The 21,598-nt window shown below is 48.2% G+C and overlaps 1 protein-coding gene across 2 annotated transcripts; it reads left to right on the forward strand.

The window, feature by feature from the left end:
- The first annotated feature begins 8,873 nt into the window (after nucleotides 1–8,873).
- On the forward strand, nucleotides 8,874–18,208 carry GLRX (glutaredoxin). 2 transcript variants are annotated; one of them, XM_059694063.1, is made up of 3 exons: nucleotides 8,874–9,216; nucleotides 15,244–15,366; nucleotides 17,016–18,208. In XM_059694063.1, the coding sequence occupies exons 1-2, from the start codon at nucleotides 8,995–8,997 to the stop codon at nucleotides 15,358–15,360; spliced, it is 339 nt and encodes a 112-aa protein (XP_059550046.1). In that variant the 5' UTR covers nucleotides 8,874–8,994; the 3' UTR covers nucleotides 15,361–15,366; nucleotides 17,016–18,208. The 2 variants fall into 2 exon arrangements, with proteins under 2 accessions (XP_059550046.1, XP_059550045.1); XM_059694062.1 differs by having other exon boundaries at nucleotides 8,887–9,216; nucleotides 17,011–18,208.
- Nucleotides 18,209–21,598: the final 3,390 nt, after the last annotated feature.

A 21,598-nucleotide genomic window follows, 5' to 3' on the forward strand; every position in this document is an offset into this window, starting at 1 on the left:
TAATTCTCTTTCTCCTTTCTTTTACATAAGCCTTCCTTCCTAACCAATGTATTCTTGTACAAGGGAGGGCGTTATCAAAGGTGAGTAACAACAGCCAGGTGTGTTGCTGTGTGTCAGAATGAGGTCCTGTACTCCATCAAGTTGCTATCAGGTGGCATCGCCCTACTGCTGAGTTTCTTAATAGTACTCAGCTATTAGGAAACTCAGCAGAAATCTAGACATCAGCCACTCATGCATTCCTCCCAAAGGAAATTGCATTTGCTTTTCAGGTCACGAGGAAACGATGAGCTTGGTTTCATAATCCCTGAACATCGACCCAGTCCTGGACGAAGAAGCCAACACCCACGCTTGAACGTTTCTGCCCTTGCGTGGGTGAGGAGCACGGGGACATGGCAGGAAACCAGCGCCGCTCTCGTGGAACAGGGCACACAGCACAGAGCTCGGGTGGGATTAAAGGTGAGGTGCACCGCTCAGCCGGAAAAACAGCAGCAGGGCCACAAGGAGATGGAGCCGCATGTGGCTCGCGAGCCTCGGTTTGCCGACCACCGCTCTAGGCCAATTGTTACCTGAGCAGGCGAGGGCAGGACAGTGGGCAGATATTCTACTGTTTAGGAAAAAAATACGTAAGCAACCATCTCCGTAAGTAAGAACCAGGGAACCATGGTTGCATGTGGAGAGAGGAACTTGAGGGGTCAGGAGTAAGAGGAAGCACAACTTTTCAGTACAGGTATCATCTTTTGTAACAATGACTCAGAGTTACTCCGAAAACATTTCCAATGAGGAAGCAGGGGGAGGAGAAGCCACCCACGCCACAGCAGTCGGGAACAAGTGAGCCTCACTGAGGGTGTCCGCGGGAGGCAGAGGGGGCCTCCCATCCTCGCCCACAGAAAGCCCAGAGATTTCTGTTCCCCAAAACCCTTCTTAACATCTGCTTCTAGGAGCTCCTCTGCTGGCCTTCCCACCTCACACCCTCAGCTCTGCTGTCTCTTTCCATGTGTTCTCTTTCTCCATACAACCCCATCCCCTCCCTTAAAGCCACTAGGTGGACACTCCCTTCCTCAATGTCTAGCAACAAGTCTCGCTGCGTGGTGGGAATCACTCCACTACCTGAGAGCGTAGGACCGACCAGAGTTCTTAGTGTCTCCAAAGAAAATTCAATCCGACCCAGTCCCCAGCCACCTGGCCCCAGGGCCTCCTTTGGGGTCATGAAGAATTCTACAGTTTCCAGGCACAGGGGCCAGGGCCATGGGTGCATCCCAGTCATCATCCCATCTCCCTGCTCATGGCGGGGCCCTGGCTTCCCCTGCAGGCTCCTCTGAGAACCTCCACATCTGCCCGGCCAGCCAGGCCCAGGGCTCCCTGGTTCTCAGTGCTCACTCCCAGGTCTCCCTCGCCTCCTTCACTCACTTCACCCCAGGTGTGGCCCAGCTTGGGGTGCTGGGTAATGAGAGGCACACAGAATCCGCTACTCAAGATCTGTCACCCTTTCTCTGCCATTGGAGCCTGGCCATTCCCTTCTTCCCCTCAAAACTCACTTCCCATCCCCTCCTCTCTCAGTTCCTCCTTACATTTCAATTAATGTTTCCATTCTAAAGTGCAAAATAGCACAGCGCTGGCCCCGTCCCCATCCCGGACAAGGGGATCCAGAACTCAGAACACAAAGGCCTGTTCATCTTGCCTGTATGGGGGAAGTTTCTGGCACCACAATAAACTCCACACAGGAGCCAGCAACCCACTGCTCTGGTACACGCCCCTCAACAAAGCTTTGTGCTTCATAAGGGGAAATACGTTCCATAAATAAATAGGGAGACTTTCAAAGAGAGGCGAGGGCCCTGCGTAATTACCCAGGGACCCGAGCCCATCTGTGGGCTTAATGTCACTGTGAAAAGGCACCTCTCGGGATCAGTGAGCTCCCCCAGGTTTGGCAGGTGAGTCTGAGCACAAAGGGAATGTCCTGCTCTGGGCAAGAGCAGAGAGAACATCTTGGGGTGGGTCTTCCTAAGGTGTTCAGCGGGAGTGTGCATCCCAGGGGTTCTGATTCAGTGGGTCCAGGGTGGGGCCCAGGCAGGTATTTTTTTTAAATATGTTTTTATTGATTTCAGAGAGGGAGAGGGAGAGGGAGAGGGAGAGGGAGAGGGAGAGGGAGAGGGAGAGGGAGAGGGAGAGGGAGAGGGAGAAACATCACCGATTAGAAACATTGATCTGCATGCCCCCTACTGGGGATTGAGCCTGCAGCTCGGGCATGTGCCCTGACAGGGAATTGAGCTGGGACCTCCTGATTCATGGGTTGATGCTAAACCACTGAGCCATGCCGGCTGGACATACTCCTCCCCTTCTTCCTTCTTTCTTCTTCCTCCTCCTCCTTCTTCTTCCTCCTCCTTCTCCACCTCCTCCTCCTCCTCCTCCTCCTCCTTCTTCTTCCTCCTCCTCCTCCTCCTCCTCCTCCTCCTTCTCCTCCTCCTCCTTCTTCTTCTTCCTCCTCCTCCTCCTCCTCCTCCTCCTCCTCCTCCTCCTCCTCCCCCTCCTCCTCCTTCTCCTTCTCCTCCTCCTCCTCCTCCTCCCCCTCCTCCTTCTCCTTCTCCTCCTCCTCCTCCTCCTCCTCCTCCTCCTCCTCCTCCTCCTTCTCCTTCTCCTCCTCCTCCTCCTCCTTCTTCTTCTCCTCCTCCTCCTCCTCCTCCTCCTCCTTTTTCCTTCTTTTTCTTCTTCTTCTTTCCTCTTCTTCCCTAGACTCAGCACATTCCTCTCTCTCTTGTTATCATTAACAACTACATCCTCTTTCATCCTTTGGATATCCAAAATTTATTATCCAGAAGCCCACTAAAGGAGATTTTTGTTACAAGTACACTTCGCATCTATAATTGAACCGCATATTCTGGGGGAATCATGGAACCTGAGAGCTGTTATGCAGGTAAAGGATGCTGGACACAAAGAAATGGAGGGAAAATTCACAGGCTAAGGGTGTGGTGTCTCCTCTTGATTCATCACTTAACCCTGCTGGTGATGGTGTTCAGTCGTTACCGTCAGCTCAGATCTTTATTTCCCAGTTTTAGCTTCTTCCCGTTTTACCTCCAGCTCTTTGGACAAGTCATTCCAAATGCCAGCTGCACACACACGTGCCCAGTGGCTGTCTCTGGGTGGGACAAGCTGTTCTTTTCCATTAAAGCTGTTCTGTCCCTGAGTGAATCACTTCCTTCGAGCATCTCAGCTCACATGTGAGGAATTTTTTTCACAACAAGCTGGGCGTACATGTGGCTCCCACTACTGCATGAGGCACACTGCACGCCTGACGATCCAGAAGCGTGAGTGTCAAGTTCTGACTCGCGGGAACTCATTGGCCCGGGTGGGTGGCTCCGTGCTTAGTTGCAGGGTCATTTTAGCTAAAGTTCTGTTTCCCAAGAAAGGCCTGAGGCGGCTTTATGTTTTTCAGCCGTTGGTGCGTTCTTCAGCGCCCTGACCCCGCTGCTCATGTGTAGTCTTGCAGCCAAGCAGCCACCAAGGGCTTGGCTTGCTTAAGAGCCTGCATTGCTGTTCGTCGAGCGTAACTGCTTTCATTATCGTTTTTTAATACCAACCACTGAGCCAGTTTTTCACCTTAATTTTTTAAAAAATATATTTTATTGATTTTTCACAGAGCAGAAGGAGAGGGGTAGAGCGTTAGAAACATCAATGAGAGAGGAACATCGATCAGCTGCCTCCTGCACACCTCCTACTGGGGATGTGCCCACAACCCAGCTACATGCCCTTGGCCGGAATCGAACCTGGGACCTTTCAGTCCGCAGGCCGACGCTCCATCCACTGAGCCAAACCGGTTAGGCCATTACTTTTGACATGAACCTCTCCCCCTTCTCTTTCATCTTCTGCTGCTTCACCTGCCTCCTCTCCAGCTTGGCGCTCACATGTGGCTGTTACAGCCACGAGTCAGAGTCTAGAGTCCTCTGTCTCCTGGCTTGTCCTCCTCAGCCCCAGAAGCCCCTCTACTTGTGTCCCGGCCACCGTGACCCTCCCTCTGAAGACGTTCTCCTCCTTCTCGCCAAGGTCAACACCGTGCCTGTCCCCCACCCTCGGCTCTCTGTGACCTCGCTCCATCAGGCTTCCTCTCTCCCACTCGTGTTTTCCTCCTTCACGTGGTTGCTACCCTTGCAAATAAAAAGTGCTCATGCTCCCTCATGCCACAGACCCTTTCTCAGCCTACCGCGGCCCCTTCTCCCGCCGAAGTTCTTTAGAGGCTGCTCTGCACTGGTTTCCTCCACCTCCTTGCGGCCCAATCACTACTTCAAATAAGTAAACAATTACATGTAAAACTCATGCATGTACATGATAAAAATGCACTAAAGAACGTACAACATGGGAAAGTGAAACCTCTTCCTGGGAGGGAGAGCTGAGTAAGCAGAGCACAGAGGATTCTGAGGGCAGCTGCTGTGTAGTGTGGTACATGCCATCACACATGTGTTCAAACCCGTAGCATGGTCTCCATCGAGAGAGAACCCTAACGTAAACTGTGGACGTTGGGTGATGGTGTGTCAATGTAGGTTCGCCAATGACAAGTGTGCTGTCTGGTCTTGCTGGTCCAGAGAACCCAGGGATCAAGCACCCATCCATATGCTTCGGGGAGGGAGACCCCGGCCTCGGGGTGAGCATGTGAAGCAGGTACAGCCCAGGAATATCAGGGGAGTCTGCCAGGAAAAAGCATGGAGGAGGAACGCCCTGCTTGTGCCCGCCTCTGCCCACTTACTACCTTAGAGCACAGTGTGTGAGGACGGATGCTCAGCGCGGCTGCGGCCAGCCTGCAACTCCGAGGGAAGACCGGGAGAATCTCAGAGACACTCGCCCCGAGCCCTGGGCCACTGAGCCTCTCCCCACCTCCAGCCTCCCGACAGCCAGGAAAAGCAAACCCCTCTAATCACAACCAGTTCCTTTCTACCTAAGATATTTGAATCAATAAGTATGGTTAGAGGCTGGAGCGACAAAAAACGGGTATTATATGATGCTTGTTCACACGATGCTCTGACATGTAGGTCCAAGTGCTTTCCCTCGAAACACCCCAGGACCCCACCAGGGAAATCCAATCGCAGCCCCAGGGGAATCCTTCACCCTCCATCTCCCCCAACCACGCCCATCCCAAAGAAGACTGTCTGATGCCTGTGAGATGTCCTACCGAGGGGTGGGAGAGAACATATGCCACTTTCTTTGTGATGCCCCCAATAAAGAGGTTCCTAACAAATTCAAACTAAACAAAGGGCTTAGTTTGGTTTGCCTGATATGATTAGGTGAAGGAGAGAAGAGGAATAGGGCTTATTCCCTCCCATGAGCCAAGAGCAAGAATAAGATCTGCGTGTGGTGGGACGCCTAGAGAGCTCAAGGACACAGTCTCGAACTTACGTGACAGCAAGAATCCTCAGAGGGACCTGAGGACTTCAGGTCACCAGCATTAGTGGGTGACACACCACATCAAAACTGAGTCAGGACCTTAGGAAGGGAGGCAACAAGAAAGCCCTTCCAGGTATATGGGGGGCTCACTGGAAAGCAGCCTCCACCCTGACCTTGGTTGAATTTCGGGTCCTTCAAGTCAGGGACCCTCTCTCCTCATTCCTCTGGTCAGTTTGGGACCTAAAGTATCTACCATTCCAAGATGCCGTGAGGCGGAGAGAGGACGTGTGTAAGGCTCCTGGCCCTGACCCAGCACTCGGTGGGTGCAGAGTAAATGGTAGCTGTCAGTGCCAATGCGTTCGGCATGGAGCTCTCCCACCTAGAGGTGGGAGGTGAGGAAACAGTCTGACCAGAGTTACTACACCTGGGGTCACAGTCAGACGTCCTCTGTGGTCGAAGCCAGAGTTCGAATCTACAGGTAGGGTTGGGGTGGGCCTCCTGGTCAAATCTGGAGAGGTCCAGAGAGAGAGCCTCAAGCAAGACCAGACTGAAAATAGACACAGCCACCAGCCAGCATCTTCCTGCGTCTGAAGGCTGCTGGCAACGCGGCTCATTCACTTAGAGCAGCCTGCCTAAAGGGAAGAAATGGCCGCGATCATGCTAGAAAATCCTTAATTCATCTAACGTTAACTAGACTACAATCTCCTAATGACTGGACTGCGTGTGATTGATTGATCTTTGTGTCTGGCCCAGAATGGTGGGTTAGTAAGTGTGTGTGGGGTGGATGCATGGGTGGATGGATAAGGACCAGTGTGTATAATACAGGAATGAAAGGCCTTTCCCTGCCCTCAAGGAGCTCCGTGTATGTGCAAGAAAGGGAATAAGAAAGAGCAATGGTATGGAATGAGTCGGGCACAGCATGCTGTGTGAGCTCAGCTGAGGGGCACCCCATCCAACGAGGAAAAGACATATGTATTCAGGGGTCCTTCCTAGAGGAGTCTGGATCCTGATGCACCAGCACGTCTTTGATGGGTCCAAGCCATCAGCCCTCTCTATGCCAATACAGCAGGGCAGTCTACACTCTGAATTCTCCATGCAGCGGAAGCCACAGCATTTTCTGAGAAACAGAGCAGACACCCCGTCCCTGCCGTCTGTTGTGTTCCATGTCTCACACGGTCCCTCATGAAAAGTCCTTCTGCAGTGGTGTCCTGTGGCCCTCCACCCCCAGCCGCTGTCCCAGGTACCCAACCCTCAGGGGACCCTGTGCAAACACTCTTTGGAGGTTCGCTCCGCCAGCTTACCAGAAACTCCACACCTACACTTCTGAGCTCGCCTGAGTCAGCACACTTGACTACAAGGTGATTTAGCATGATGGACGCTGGCCACAGGGATCCCAGCAGGAAGCATGAAAAGAATGCCAGGTTGCACTGAGGTGAGGCGCGAGCGGGAAGCGAGGAAAGGCCAGAGAGCAAACACAACAGCCAACTTCATGAAACGTGTCTGCTAAGAAAAAAGAATGGAGGCAGGAAAGCAGGGCCCAATGAGATAGAAGGTGGTGTCTGTGGTTTTTAACAAGGGAGAGACTTGAGCAGTCACATGCTGAGGAAAAAGATTCAACAGCGAGGAAGACGTGAACCCAGACACTGAGGAGAGCAAGGCTCGGAGGGGCAGCCAGATACAAGGTGTGCTGATGACCGTGGCGGAGCGAGCAGGAGGCGGCAGCTCCGAGGGTCCTGAAGAGACCCTGGCCTCAGGGAGGGATTGGCCACAGGAGTCCAAGCTAAAGGGAGAAAAAGAAGAGGGAAGGCCAGACTCTCCCAAGAGCTTATTCAGGAGGGAGATGAAGCTAAGGGGTGAGAAGTCCCAAGCCCTGACCAAGAAGTGCCCTGGGCCTGCTGGCCCCACACGCTCGTTTTGGTAACAGATCTCACTTCTCAGCGCCCTCTCTGTGATTCGGAACCGGCGTTTCCCATCTTTTCCAGTTAATTCCAGTGATAATTAGAGCGGCTTGCAGGAGTCACTTTTCTTCCCTGGAGAAATCACACGAGGCTTGGGAGTCCACAGACGGGGCAGTCCGTGGAGAAGTCAGGTCGACCCACCACACCTCTCTGAAGATACTCTAGTTTTCAGTGTGAAACTGTTACTGGATGGGGACTGGGCCAGCCGGCAGGAAAGATTCCACAACACGAGTCCAGGTGGATTTAAGAGTACATTTCTTAAAGCTGGGACAGTGAGAATTTAGGAGGAAGAAAATAAAAGTTCACACCTGAGCTAAGGCCTGGCCCTGCTCCAGAGAGACCCCCAGCTGACATCCTTTGTCTTAAGGGCTTTTCTCTCTCTTGCAGGTGGGAAGGTTTCAGCAGCATATTCCTCAGCTTCCTAGGCATGGTTTTTAATATGTTAATGTACCAAAATGAGTGTGTAGAGGGACTAGGGTCATTTTCTGGTCAGCTTTGCCTTATCTTGGATTTGTTTTAGTCTGATTGTTTTTGTTGTTGTTGTTTATTCTAATGACACTAATGGGGTCTCTGTTATCTATCTCCCGGACCAGCTGTGACTTCAGCTATTTACTCTCTGGTTAGGGAGGAGAGGTGTAAATTATTTGCTCCCAGCGTCCTTGGTTAGGGAAAGTAAGAAGATAAGATCTATGATTTACTAGCTCAGCTGTAAATTGCTTAGCTTGTTTGTCTCTAACCATATGCCTCAGTTACCCTTTTCCCACTTGTAAAAAAAAAAAAATTCTAACATCTAACTATTCTGCCTCAAAACTTCCTGTGGAAAAAGATGACTCACTTTGAAAGGAGATGGCTATTCTTCGGTTTGCTTATGTAACTTACCCCAAACAGAGAGGGGGTCAGAACTGACCTGGGCCAGCAGCCTTTGGCCCCCCTACCGGGGAGCATGGGCAGGCACCCCAGGGCAGAGCACTATCCTGCCCAATGTGGACAGCAGCTACTCCGCACAGCTGCTGCCACAAAGGAATACAAGCTGTTTCGTCAGACCTGACTTCTCAGAGAACTATAAGACCAGACTCTTTTATGAAATCTCCAGATTTTTTAAATGTTGTAAATCATTCCATCGAAACACTCACCACAACAAAACACCCTGTGCAGGCTAAGAAAACAGCCCTGGGAGCAACCTCAAGACCAGTCACAATTTTAGTTTCACTTCCTGTAAGGAGATTGCAACCCGTCCTATTTCTTGAATGATTCTGTTTGCTCACTCGTTTTTAAAACCATCTGTCCCGCACGGCAAACAGGGATTTTACAGGAGGAGGGCACTGCCAGGAGGTCACTGGGGGCTCAGACGCCGCCCTGGGGCTGGTCTGTGCTGTGGGGGTGTTCTGACGCTGCTTCCTGACAAAGAGCGGGCGCCACGAAAGCTCTGAGACAATGACACCCCGAGCCCAGCCACTGATGAAACGCAAGTATGCATTCCTTGGATTCACTGGCCGGTGAATCACCCCAGGGTGTAATGACTGTGGGGCTGTCCCTTTAAAAACCAAGCCGGCTAGGCTAATTGGGCAAACTCCTCCTCCAGGGAGGTTCCCTTAAATGAGGGCCAGCTAGCTGACCGGGCCTCCGTTCTTGCTCCGGAGCGGTACCTGCCCAGGAGGCTCCCGCCAGGATGCAGCCCACCTGCACGGCCCAGGAGTTTGTGGACAGCCACATCAAGCCTGGGAGGATGGTGCTGTTCATGAAGCCCACCTGCCCCTACTGCCGGCGGGCCGAGGAGCTCCTCTGCCAGTACCCCTTCAAAAGAGAGTCGTTGGTAATTGTGGACATCACCGTCACCAGGAACACAGAGAAGATTCAAGATTATTTCCAACAGCTCACAGGAGCCAGAACGGTGAGTCTGGGGTGTTGTTCTAAAAGGTCAGGTGTGCGGAGGGGGGGAGAACACCCAATTCCTTTTTCTTGTTAGGGCCCTGAAAGGGTATGCCTGTGCTTTTCTCTAGGACACCGCTAGGGCTCCGTCAGCTGCTTAAGGCTCCGGGAGGGGCACGGGGGGGGGGGGGGGGGGCGGGGGGGGGAGGAGAGAAGAAGACACTGCTCCCTTGAATGGGCAGGGACTGCAGCCAAGGGCCCAGTGTGCTGGGCACCGGGTCCGTGGGTCCAGCAGCTGTGCTGAGTGTGAGGAGGGAGCCGGAGTCTTTGTTTCAAGCATGCTGCTAAGAGTTTCCAGCTTGCAGGGCTGGGATGGGCGGTGGGGTGAGGGGGCCAAGTGTGATCTGTATATTTCTGTTGTCCACATGAAGATCTTACGCGCTCTTCTGTTTTCACGTGGCCAAGTGGGATTCCCTGCCCTTCGGTCTTTTCTCTAGGCTCTCTTTAACATTAACCTAACTTGCTCATTCTCCCTCATCTAACTCCACCCACTGGAAAAAATCTAATTCATAAAAATGGCTTATTATTTGCCCCTTATTCTATATTATGGGGTGTTTTTAGGCCTCTCAGAGGAGGAAGTCCAGAGGCCAGAGTTCTGGCCGGGCTCTCTCAGTGGCTTGCTGTGTGATCCTGGGCAGGTCACCACCTCTGTGGTCAAGGACCTCCTCGCTGCAAGGCTAGAGCAGCCAACCTCTACATTTCCTTTGCTATCAGTGGACTGAGGGGCCCTCTAAGACAGCGGTTCTCAACCTGTGGGTTGCGACCCCCTTGGCGGTCGAACGACCCTTTCACAGGGGTCGCCTAAGACCATCCTGCATATCAGATACTTACATTACGATTCATAACAGTAGCAACATTACAGTTATGAAGTAGCAACGAAAATAATTTTATGGTTGGGTCACAACATGAGGAACTGTATTTAAAGGGCCGGAAGGTTGAGAACCACTGCAAGAATTGCTGTCCTCTATCTGAAAAGGCTTCTTGTGGGGTGCCCACCCAACCGCCTGCCTGTCTCAGTCCTGGTGCTGGCTGGGGTGAAGGGTGTCCCACCAGCTCACCCAATTCCCTTTCCAGATGCACATTCTAGGGCTCAGGGTTGCAGAAGCACATAGCCTAGTTCCATGTGAGTTTGGCTTACCGGGTTTTCTCTGGGCTCAGTGAAAATACGGAGGCCTTCTCCCTGCCTCTCCAGTGAGAAACCAGCGCTCTGGTGCAGAGGGAGGCGACCTGGGTTCCCCCTTGCTTCCAGAGCCCCAGCTGTGGGCTGAAGACTCCCGTCTCTGGGAGGTCCTGGGGCAGAGAGACTTGCTGCTTGGCTGCCCGCCTCCCCTCCCCTCCCCTCCCCCCTGCCCCCTAGCTGTCTAGGCAGCTGGGCTGTGAGGAAAGAGTCAGGCAAATACTGCCAAGGCCCTCTCTGTGCTGGGTTGCTCTTGGCCAGTGGTTCCCAAATGTTGCTACACAGTAGAATCACCTGAGGAGCTTTAATAAAAAATAAAATCCCCATGCCCACATCGTATCCCAAACCAATGAAATCACCGTGTCGGGCCTCAGTAGTTTTAAAGGTCCCTAAGTCAAAGGGTACAAGCTTTTAGTTATGAGTAAGTTCTAGAAATCTAATGTTCAGCAGGGTGACAAGTTAATAATGCTGTGTGTATGCTTGAAATTTGAAAAGAGATCTTGTTCTCACTGCACACACAAAAATGATAGCCGTGTGAGGTGATGGGTGTGTTGTAATCACTGTAGTGTCGACATAAGCAAACCATGACATTTCATACCTTAATATATACAATTTGTCAATTGCACTTCATGAAAACTGGGGGAAAGTTTTATTTTTCTAGCCAAAGAAAAGATCCCCAGGTAATTCCAATTTGCAACAAGTTTTGGGAGCTACGGCTCTCAGCTGGGCAGCATCTGTTCTTTACAGGAGAAACAAACCTCTTCATGCATGCACCAATACTTTTTTCACTTCTTCGTAATGCAATGGTTTTTCTCTTAGTGGTCTTTTACATTTGCTTTTCAATTAAAACAGTTTTTCACTGCTTCCTCCAAGGGGAAGAGCAAATCCCTCAGAGTTGTGTGCTTTCTGATCCCCAACAGCGATGGGTCTGTGCTGGGAGAGACTGAAATCTTGGTAGCAGTTGCTATCTGACCCTGTACTGGCCCCACGTGCTGTGCATTCAGGAGGAGCCCAGCAGGACTTGATTGAGTCCAGAAGTGTATGCCTTCAATCAGGCATGCACCTGGAGAAACCCATTTTGGTTTTGCTACAGCCCCTTCTCCTGGATCAGTGCCTTCATTTAGTCCTTCTCTGAAACTCTTCTTCATGTAGATTCAAGTTTCTGACCTCTATCATTTTCCTTCTCTCTGAAGAACTTTAAACATGTCTTGCAAGGCAGGTCTACTGTCAACAAATCCCCTCAATTTTCATTTGTGTGAGAGAGTCTTTATTTCTCCTTCACTTTTGAAAGATAATTTTGCTGGACACAACAAATATTTTAAAGCACCCATTACATACGAGGCACCTTTCTGGCCATTGGAAACACCTCCATGCGCAGAACAAACAAAAACTTCACCCGCGTGGAACTTACACTCTAGTAAATACAATAAATAAAATAGTATGTTGGAAGGTGATAAGTGGTAAGTGGTAAGTAGGAAAGGTAAGGAGGCTGGGAGCAGTAAGGTAAAGTTTTAAATGGAGCTGTCGGGCCCTCACTGTTTTGACTAGATCTCTGAAGAAGGTGAGGGGGCAAGGCTCACAGAAATTTCGGAGTAAGAGTGATTCAGGCGGGGGGAATAGCAAATGCAAAGGCCCTGCCTAGGCCAGAGGTGTGCCTGATAGGGAGGCCGGTGTGGCTGGAGCACTGGTAGCTGGCGAGGCAGTAGGAGGAGCTGAGGTCTGAGAGGTAGTAATGACCCAGGCTAGTGGTGTGAGATGAGCAGAGGGGTGCCGGGATCTGCCTTAGTTTTGGAAGAGCCGCTCTGGTGACCGCGAGGAAGAGACTGGAGGAGGGCCAGGCTGGAAGTTGAAATGCAGACATCTGGAGGCTACAGCTTTAATTCAGATGAGACATGACGGTGGCTTGTACCAAGGACAGCCTAGTAGGTGAGTGACTTTGGCTGTATCTGAGTAACCTTACAGCACAGACAGTACCTCCTAGCTGAGGCTGGGGGCTGGAGACACTCCTCGTACCAAGCTTGCTTATGGTAGGAGTTGTCTTTCTCCTTCTTGACAGTAACAGACTCAAGTTCCCCAGAAACGGGAATGGGGCCAGGACAGGCAGGCACTGAGGGTGCCTCTTCCTTCCTCAGCTGAATCAAGTTTCCTGTTTTGCCACCACAGATGCACACACATACACACAGGTGCAGCCTGTAATTCAGCTCTTTTGGAGGTGCTGGTACTGGTGCCTTAAGGTGGTTTTGGGGCTGCGGACACTAGAGGGTGGGTGTAAGAGCAAGGGGGCCTTTTGGCTCTCAGGCCCACCAGCTCCCTTGCCAGAGGGTGGACACAGGGCTCCACCCTGGAGACAGCTGATCGGGTCTCAGGCCTGTCTTGGACATCTGGAGGCTGCTGGAGGCCTGGGCGTTTTGACGTCTCAGTTACCCTGGGGGGAAGGAACAGATGTTGTGTCAACCAGTCGTTGCAAACACGATCCCTGCAGCAGCAGCAGCAGCAGCGTCAGCATCTCCTGGGAACTTATCAAAAAAGCAAATTCCTGGGCCCCAACTCAGATCTCCTGTATCAGAAATTGGGGGTAGGGGGTGTAGAAATCTGTGTTTCCACAGGCCTGTTGGCAACTCAGTTGCACGTTCCACTGTCTGAAAAGAGGACTCCTGGTTTCTCAGGACTCCTACTGACTTAGCTCACACCCTTCTGGCCCACACCCCACTCAAAGGTGGAGAGGTGGTAAGCTGCAGGAGTGGTGACAACTGCTCACTTGTTTTTGCAAAGACAGAAAAACTCCAGAATGCCTACATCTCTTCCTTATACAATGTAAAATAATCTAATATAAAAATCAGGCGATTTGTATTTCATTAGGCCCTGCCTGCCATGGGAGTTCTGCAATATATTAGAACTACATTAGGATTCTGTTCCATTTACTGTTACAACTGACCACAGCCGAGTTTTCCTGGGGAGACAGGAGCCAAAAGGCCCCAACAATTTGTGAGGGAAGCTTTGTTTTCTCTGAAATAATGGCAGGACCTAGGGGAACACTTAGGCTTCTGATCTCAACTCTCTGCGGCTATTCTTCTCTCAGCCTCAGAAAAGCAATGCTGCCTGGATGACACTGTCCACCTGCAAAGCCCCACCCAGGCTGTGCTGCAGGTGGAGCAGGCAGCACCCACAGAGGCTTAAGAAGACAGCACCAGGCTTTCTCTTGGGAACACAGCCCTGAGTGCTTTTGCCCACTCTTGGGGCACAGGAAATATCTGGACTTCTTAAAAAATATTTGGCCTTAATTTTTAAAGCCCACTTCCACCCAGACTCCCCGCCCCCTTTATTATTTCCTCAAAAAAATTTTTTTACTGTAATTTTATTGATTTCAGAGAGGAAGGGAGAGGGGGAGAGAGCTGGAAACATCAATGATGAGAGATAATCATTGATTGGCTGCCTCCTGCAGGCCCAGGTATCGAACTGTGACCTTCTGGTTCATAGGTCGACACTCAACCATTGAACCACATTGGCTGGGCCAGATCCCTTCCTAATAAACATCATGTAAGGACTTACCAGAAGTAACTCAGCCCCTTTTCTCATCTCCCTCACTTTTTAGAAAGTTTACTTGAATTACTGTGGCTTCCGAGGAAAGCCGAAAGCTTTGAAAATATTCTTACCGCTTCTTGTCTGTCGCCTCTCCTGGCGTGTTCCTGGTGCTCAGGGAGAGGGCCACCACGCAGGTGGCCGAGACAGTGCCTGCTGCTTCACGGCCAGGCAGCCTTTCTGTAGCGGTGCCCTTGGCCTGGAAGTTGTCCAGGCCACAGTGAGAGGACTTCTCCCCTCTTCAGGATCCCCAAAGCCCCCTGGAATTCTGGAGCGTGCCTGCTCCTAGCAGCAGGGAGGGAGCCTGCGTGTGACTGGAGATGAACGAACTCATCAGGTGTAATGGCTGCATCAGTGTGGCTTGCCTTGTGTGACTCCCCGCTGCAGGTGTGACACTAAAGCAGAGGAATGGCCTTGGCTCCCAGGACAGCAGCACTTACACATCCTAGGATGGGCCAGGAATTGAAGGAGACTTGACACCACCATGCCTTCCCCAGCTGAGGACAGAGCTCACAAAGGAGAGAGCTAATAAATGGTGGATCTAAAAATGAGGGGCAAAGACCTAATGCAAATACGTTGCCAGCTGTATTTAGAAATAAACTCCTTCCTGCTTGCCATGCTCACATTAAGGGCTCAGAAGTGGTCCCAGCTGCACAGACACCAGAATTCAATCAGGGTGGTGATCTAGCTGTAGCCAATCAAAATTCCCCCTCAGAAATGTTTCTGTCGAGTGAAAATTTTATTTCATTTAAAAAAATATATATTTTTATTGCTTTAAGAGAGGGAGGGAAAGGGAAAGATAGAAACATCAATGATGAGAGAGAATCATTGAAATGCTGCCTCCTGCATGCCACACACTGGGGATCGAGCCCACAACCAGGACATATGCCCTGACCTGGAATCAAACCATGATCTCCTGGTTCATAGGTCAACACTCAACCACTGAGCCATGCCAGTTGGGTTGTAGAGTGAAACTTTTAAATCACTGACAAATTAGACAATCTCATGCACAGCATATTCAATCTGAAAGATAGCGTGGTTTAAAAACATTCTTTAATGGATAATTTTATCCTTAGAATAAAATTTTGTCCTGTAAGAATACACTTGAGGAGATTGTAAAGTGATTTGAAAAGCTGGGATTGTGGAAAATATTTAGAGGGAGGGTAACATGTCATTCTCACTAAGCTAATAATTAAGTTCCTTAAATGTCCTGGCTTGTTTGCTTTTTTTTAGGTACCTCGAATCTTTATCGGTAAAGAGTGTATAGGTGGATGCAGTGAACTACAAGAGATGGATAAAAGTGGGGAACTGATGGTACGGCTAATAGAAATGGGAGCTCTAACGCCGTAATTACAGGTGAGTCACAGGTAGGATGCTGGACCGGGAACACTAAGAGATGGTGGAATTCTACTGCTGTGTTTTATCATAATCTAGGAAGGCTAGGGAAAGGATGGTTTGGAGTGATCTGAGGAACTGTAATGTCATTTATTAACTTCCCTTTTTACAAAGGGATTGTGCCAATGGGAGACATCCTTTCACTCAACCTTCATTTCACAAATATTTTTTGAGCATTTACTCTGTGCGAGACACTATACAATGCAGTGGGAATATAGTGATGAACAAAAAGATAACATGAACCTTATATTCTAGAGAGGTGGACAGATTAAAAATAAGTAAATAATTCCTGAAACAAATGAACAGACTACTGTGATAGAACATGGCAGGGGTGGGGGAGCTAATTTAGCTAATATGGTGAGGGAAGGTCTTTCTGAGAAGGGCTGGTTGGGTTGAGCTCTTGTGACCGTCATGTAAAGATGAAGCAGGAGAGCTTTTCGACAGAGGAAACAGCAAGAGCCAAGGCCCTGAGGTGATCAGTATAGAAAATTCAAGAACGAGAAAGCAAGGAAGAGCGGACTGAGTACAGTGCAGAGAAGGGAGAGTAGTAACAAATGTGGGCAGGGGCCAGAGCTCACAGGCTGTGGTAAGCAGTTCAGATGATAATAACTGCAATGTGAAACGAAGGTAATGTTTGCATCATCTGTGTTCACACTGCAACTCAATTTCAATTAAAGGGCTTCCCAAACACCAAAATGAAGTTTTCTAAAATGGTAGCCTAAAGCAGGGGTTGCCAACCGATGGTCCGCAGACTACTGGTGGTTCGTGAGGTCTGAAAGGTTGGCCACCAGTGGCCTAAAGGATATTCTTGGCTGAACAGAAAACCATAGGGCAGTGAACCCTTTAGAAAGGAACCAGGATACTTCTGGGGTCTGATGAGCCCCCTTCCTCCTCAGCTCTTCTTAGTGCTAGCTGGCCTCCAACTAGTCCAGTTCACAGACTCAGACACAGACCTGGGGGTTGTTTTTTAGTCAAAGGAGACATTTATGGTTCTTAAACCAAAATGTTCTTTGAGGGGTATTTATTGCCCAGTAATTAATAACTTAGCCTTGAGCAATAAGTATATATACTTTGTGGTGGTTACTCAGTATAGCAACTACAACAAAAAGAGTTCTGAAAAAACACAAATGAAATCCTTTGAAATAAAAATCACTATTATAAACTTTCTAGACAATTCTTTGACATCATCACAGCAGGTGAATACTATGTTAGCTTTTCAGCCAAACCCCATATACTAAAGCTCTCAAAACTCAATTAATTGGGGTGCCAAATGTTTTCTATTCTAGAACACTTTTCTTTTCTTTCTTTTTTTTTTAGCAGTGTAGGCTTAAGAATGGAAGAAAACAAATGACTTTCCTGGGAATATGGGAAATACCATTTCCCCAACTATTAGGGTCCCCATATTCACAAGGCCTCTTTATTTGCATTGCTCTTCAGCGAGATATGCTCTCAGTATTTTGCTGACAGATGCTTTCAAGGCCACCTGTAATGGATTGTGTTTGAATAACAGGAGTACGTGTTCTGGTGATGAAAGAGAACTGAGGGGAAATCACCTTTCCAAGGAAATGTAATTCTTTGTATTTTTTTTTTTTTTTACCTTGGCAGAGAAGACCCAGGCTGATGTCTCCCTTGAGAGCTGGATGGCATTGTGAATGGTGGCAGCACTTCTGGTGAATGGATCTGGGGCGACCTTTACCCAGCAACTGATTACTTAATCTTCTGAAATATCTAAACCAAAAAAATGGGAGCGTTCTCAGCAAAAACAGGCTTTTCTTCTTTCAACTCTTGAAAGTGGACCCACCTGCCACAAACCACAGGTCTGAGATGGTGGACGGACATCTCGGGTTCCTTCCGGATTGGCCCGTGGGTTTCAATAGACCGCGACAAGTTATGGCTCAGGATTCCCCCATGGACCCAAAAAAGTTCCTTCTCTTTTGCATGTGGTTCTTACTGTCGTTCGTGTGCCAGGACTCCTACCTCTAAGCCAGTGTTTCCCAACCAGTTTATCCCAGGCTCCCTAGGATGAACTGATAGTTAATTTTATGCTACTGCCCAAAAATTAGTTTGTGGAGTTTGAATTTATAGTTTGTATTTTGAAATCGGTAGGTATTTTGAATGTGCTTTTCCAAACTCCATGTGTCTCCCCCATCCTATCTTGAGAATCACTGCTCTGAACTTGTGGTCTTAAACTTGACAACTCACAGACGTCATAGGAAATGCCCAACAATTCTGGGGAGGGTCTGAGGGCCGATCAGAGAAGTGCCACATGAAACATTAAGCACAGTGCCTCTTTACTTGGTCTACAGAGCTCAGAGGTACACGTGCAAATGCTGTGATCATGTGGCAACACTGTTTGGTGAGATGATCGCCCAGGTACTCCTGCACAAGTGTGTATGAATTTGTTTAGATGATGCACAAAAGTTAAATTTAAAACATTACCATAAAAATTTTGCAACCCCCCCCCTCCCAAGAATGTCTATGAAAGTAGCTCTAATTGAGAAACACTGTCTTAAATGATTTTATCACCTTTTATCCCACACTCTATGAAAACTTAAGAATCCCTTGTTATGAAGTTTGTTCTAGAATTACAAGATTAACAACATCCTTTTGCAGTCTCTAGGGTGAAAGGTTAATATGTTTTGGTAATAAAAAAGCAGTCACAGATGACTGACTTTTTTTGTCCAATTCTATGTTCTCAAGTCCTTAATGAATGATATTAATGTGAACATGTCAATTTGAAGCTTTATTCATGTTTGTCCCCTGCCATTATAAATAAAGGTACATGCTATTCACTGAGAACAAATGGTTGATGTGATTTTTAAAATTCATGTTGAAATGACAGATAATTTGAGTATGTCAACACTAGCCTATTGAATAATGTTTAGGGTTCAATAATTCTTTTTCCATTTCACATTCCATGTTTCAATTTCTCACCAAACGTCCGTGTTCTTTTGGCTTCCTCTCCCTTCCCTTATGGGCCCTGGCCACGCCCTTCGACAAGACTGTGGTGGGAGGTGCACACTGTGCCGGTTACTCACTGTGCAGCTATGAATGCCACTCCCTGGAGGTTGTGCAGTGCCGCCTGCACAGCCCTGATCCACTCCAGACCACTCACCTGCACTTGCTTTCACACCTCTGCGTTCTTGCTCATTGTGTTTCTTCTCTTCCGCTCTACTTTCAAATTCCTCCTTCAAGGCCTCATTTACAGATGATCCCCCCTGTACATAACTTCTCTTCTCACTGTATTTTTTTTTTTTCACTAAAAGCAGCTATTATTCCCTCTTCTATAATCCTAAAGCACTGTGCATTTGGGTACTTGACAACTCTCCTCAGGTTGTATTGTAGTTGACCATCTGGACTGGTCTCCTGCCAGATTCAGAAATACTGTACTCAAAGGCAGAGCCTGGACTCTAACGTTGTTGCGTGCCCAGTTCCGAGAACAGAAGTTCTGGGTTATCAAAGCAATAGCTGCATGTGGTTTAACGTGTCAAATGATACCAAAGTCTTTCCTCTCTACCCCTCCCAAACCTTAGTCCTTGCCACACATTTATCAGTTTCATGGGTATTTAATCCTATTTTAAAATATCATAAAATGAATTAAACATATATTAGAGTGCAAGCAGGCAGAGTCCTATTTAAATTAACACCCAAGTATCTACCTTCTGAGTTAAGAAATAGAGCAACCATATAACAGTGTTTCTAAAGTACTGACAAAGTACCCGAGAGGCCATGTGCCCCTTCCCAATGAATACTTGCCTTCCTCCACAGAGCAGTCTAGGTTGTGTCTGTTGTACTCATTCCGGTGCTTCTCTTTATAGTTTTACTCCCTACAACACCCCTAAGCAATACATTTTAGTTTTGAAAAGCACAGAGAAAGATAAGTATCACATGATCTCACTCATATGTGTAATTGAGTGAATAAAATAAACTGATGAACAAAAACAGGTCCAGAGACATAGAAGCATGGTACAGACTGTCTAACCTCAGAAGGAAGGCAGGGGAGGGTGGGTGGGAAGAGATCAACCAATGAACTTGTTTGCATGTATGCACAACCCATGGACACAGACAAGAGCATGGTGAAGGCCTGGGCTGGGGGTGGGGGCAGCTAGAAGAGGTCCATGGGGGAGAAGGGGGGACATATATAATACTTTCAACAAAGATTTTTTTAAAAAAAGAAAGAAAAGCAATAGCAAACACCACCGTAACTGTAAGAAAAGGGCAATATCCTAACAATCAGGTGAATGACCCTGAGAGGAGAGAAGTTGAGCAGAGGCTCAGCTTCCCTGGAATTGACCAGAGGGGTGGTCCTGAGTGAATCCCTGGGAACACCGGGCACCCGGTTGGGGAGGCTATTGTGTGAGCAGGAATATATGGTCAATGGAAGTGGGCTGCTCTGCACTCTTTGCTTCCATGGCCACCTCCAGCTTTTAGGAGCAGGTCAGAACAGGTGCCTCTTCTGGGGTGGGGGACACTCCCACGCCCCCTCAGCTGGCTGGTGTGCAGTGTGAACAGAACTGTCATTAGCACAAGGCAAGCAAAGTACAGATAAGGATCTGCTTCAGGCTCGTTTGGGCATTCTGTCCTCGTCCGGCTAACACTCAGGCAGATATACACCTAAAGAAATTAGGGGCAAATGAGCAGATTGTGTCTTTCTCTTTTTTAGTCTTTTTCATTTCAGAGGACCATACATCCACCATAGGTTTAAGAGAGAGGGAATGGGAAGTAAACTTTTTGAAACCTTGCTTGTCTGAAAACATTTGATGCTGGTTTGACGGCTCCTAGTGGGAAATTATTTTTCTCCAGAAGTCTGAAGACACTGCTCATTGTCTTTTGCTTTCAGCATTGCTGTTAAGAAGTCCGTTTGTGCCGAAACCGGTTTGGCTCAGTGGATAGAGCGTCGGCCTGCGGACTGAAAGGTCCCAGGTTCGATTCCGGTCAAGGGCATGTACCTGGGTTGCGGGCACATCCCCAGTGGGGGGTGTGCAAGAGGCAGCTGATCGATGTTTCTCTCTCATCGATGTTTCTAACTCTCTGTCTCTCTCCCTTCCTCTCTGTAAAAAATCAATAAAATATATTTAAAAAAAAAAAAAAAAAGCTTAGAAAATCTTTCCTTTGAGCTCTGTGTGCTGAACTACCACAGTGCTGTGCCTTGGGGAGGGTCTATTTTCATATATTATGGGGGCTACTTGGAGGTTTGGAGGGCCCATTGGAAATTCTATTGGATTGCTTTGTGGATACTTTCCTCCCCTCCATTTCTCTGTGTTCTCCTTCTGGAACTCCTAGTAATCAGATACTGGCTTTCATAGACTTGTCCCTAATTTTTGTTTTATTTTCTTTCTAATTTTATCTTTTTTTTCCTGATGGGTTAACTCATCATTATCTTCTCATTTTTCTACTGAGTTTTTAATTTCTGATATCATGTTTTTAATTTCCAATAGCTCTTCAATGTTATCCAAATGTTCCCTTTTTATAGAATTGTTTTTGTTTCATGAATGTAGTACCTTATCTCTCTGGTGTTATCGTGATCTTTTTTTTCCAATTATCATTTTTTCTTCTTTCCACGAGTTCTCGTTGTTCTCAGTTATTTCCTTATTCATGTTTTATAGATGCAATCACTGATTTTATCTCTCAAAAGATATCAATTACAGTTGAGGTTTTTTAAAAAGCCGTCTTCTGATTCCTGGATTCGCCCTCTTTTCTCTGAGTCCCGAGTTTCTGTCTGCTTTACACCCGAAGGCCTCCCAGGGCTCTGCATTGGACACTTGAGGTCCGCTTGTCTGTAAATATTTAAGAATGACACACAAAACACTGGTTGGAAGACCTGTACGTGTGGATTGGGCTTGTCAACTGGTGGGCTTCACCCAGAGTCTTTGTTGAAATGTTACTTTCTACGCAAGGCCTTCCACATGACTCAATTTAAAAATATCACTGGAATTCCCCATGCCTCTTGCTTATTTTTCTCTAATTTATTTACCACCTAATATATTGAATGCTTTACTTACTTATTTTGTTTACTGAGTGTCTTTACCCCTCAAATGGAGGCCCCCTGAGGCCAGGAATTTGTGTCTGTTTATTTACTGCAATATCTACAGCATGCAGAAGACTACCTGCACATAGTAGGCACTTGATAAATATCTGTTAGGTGTTTGAGTAAATTAATAAATGAATGAATGGTCAGGTGCAGATCCCCCAA

This window comes from Myotis daubentonii, chromosome 4 (genome assembly GCF_963259705.1).
Source record: "Myotis daubentonii chromosome 4, mMyoDau2.1, whole genome shotgun sequence".
NCBI lineage: Eukaryota > Metazoa > Chordata > Mammalia > Chiroptera > Vespertilionidae > Myotis > Myotis daubentonii.

Excerpts from the sequence above, each read along its gene's own strand:
- GLRX (XM_059694063.1), top strand. The coding sequence starts at position 8,995 with ATGCAGCCCACCTGCACGGCCCAGGAGTTTGTGGACAGCCACATCAAG. Across the intron at positions 9,217-15,243 it reads AGCTCACAGGAGCCAGAACG|GTACCTCGAATCTTTATCGG; the intron begins GTGAGTCTGGGG and ends GCTTTTTTTTAG.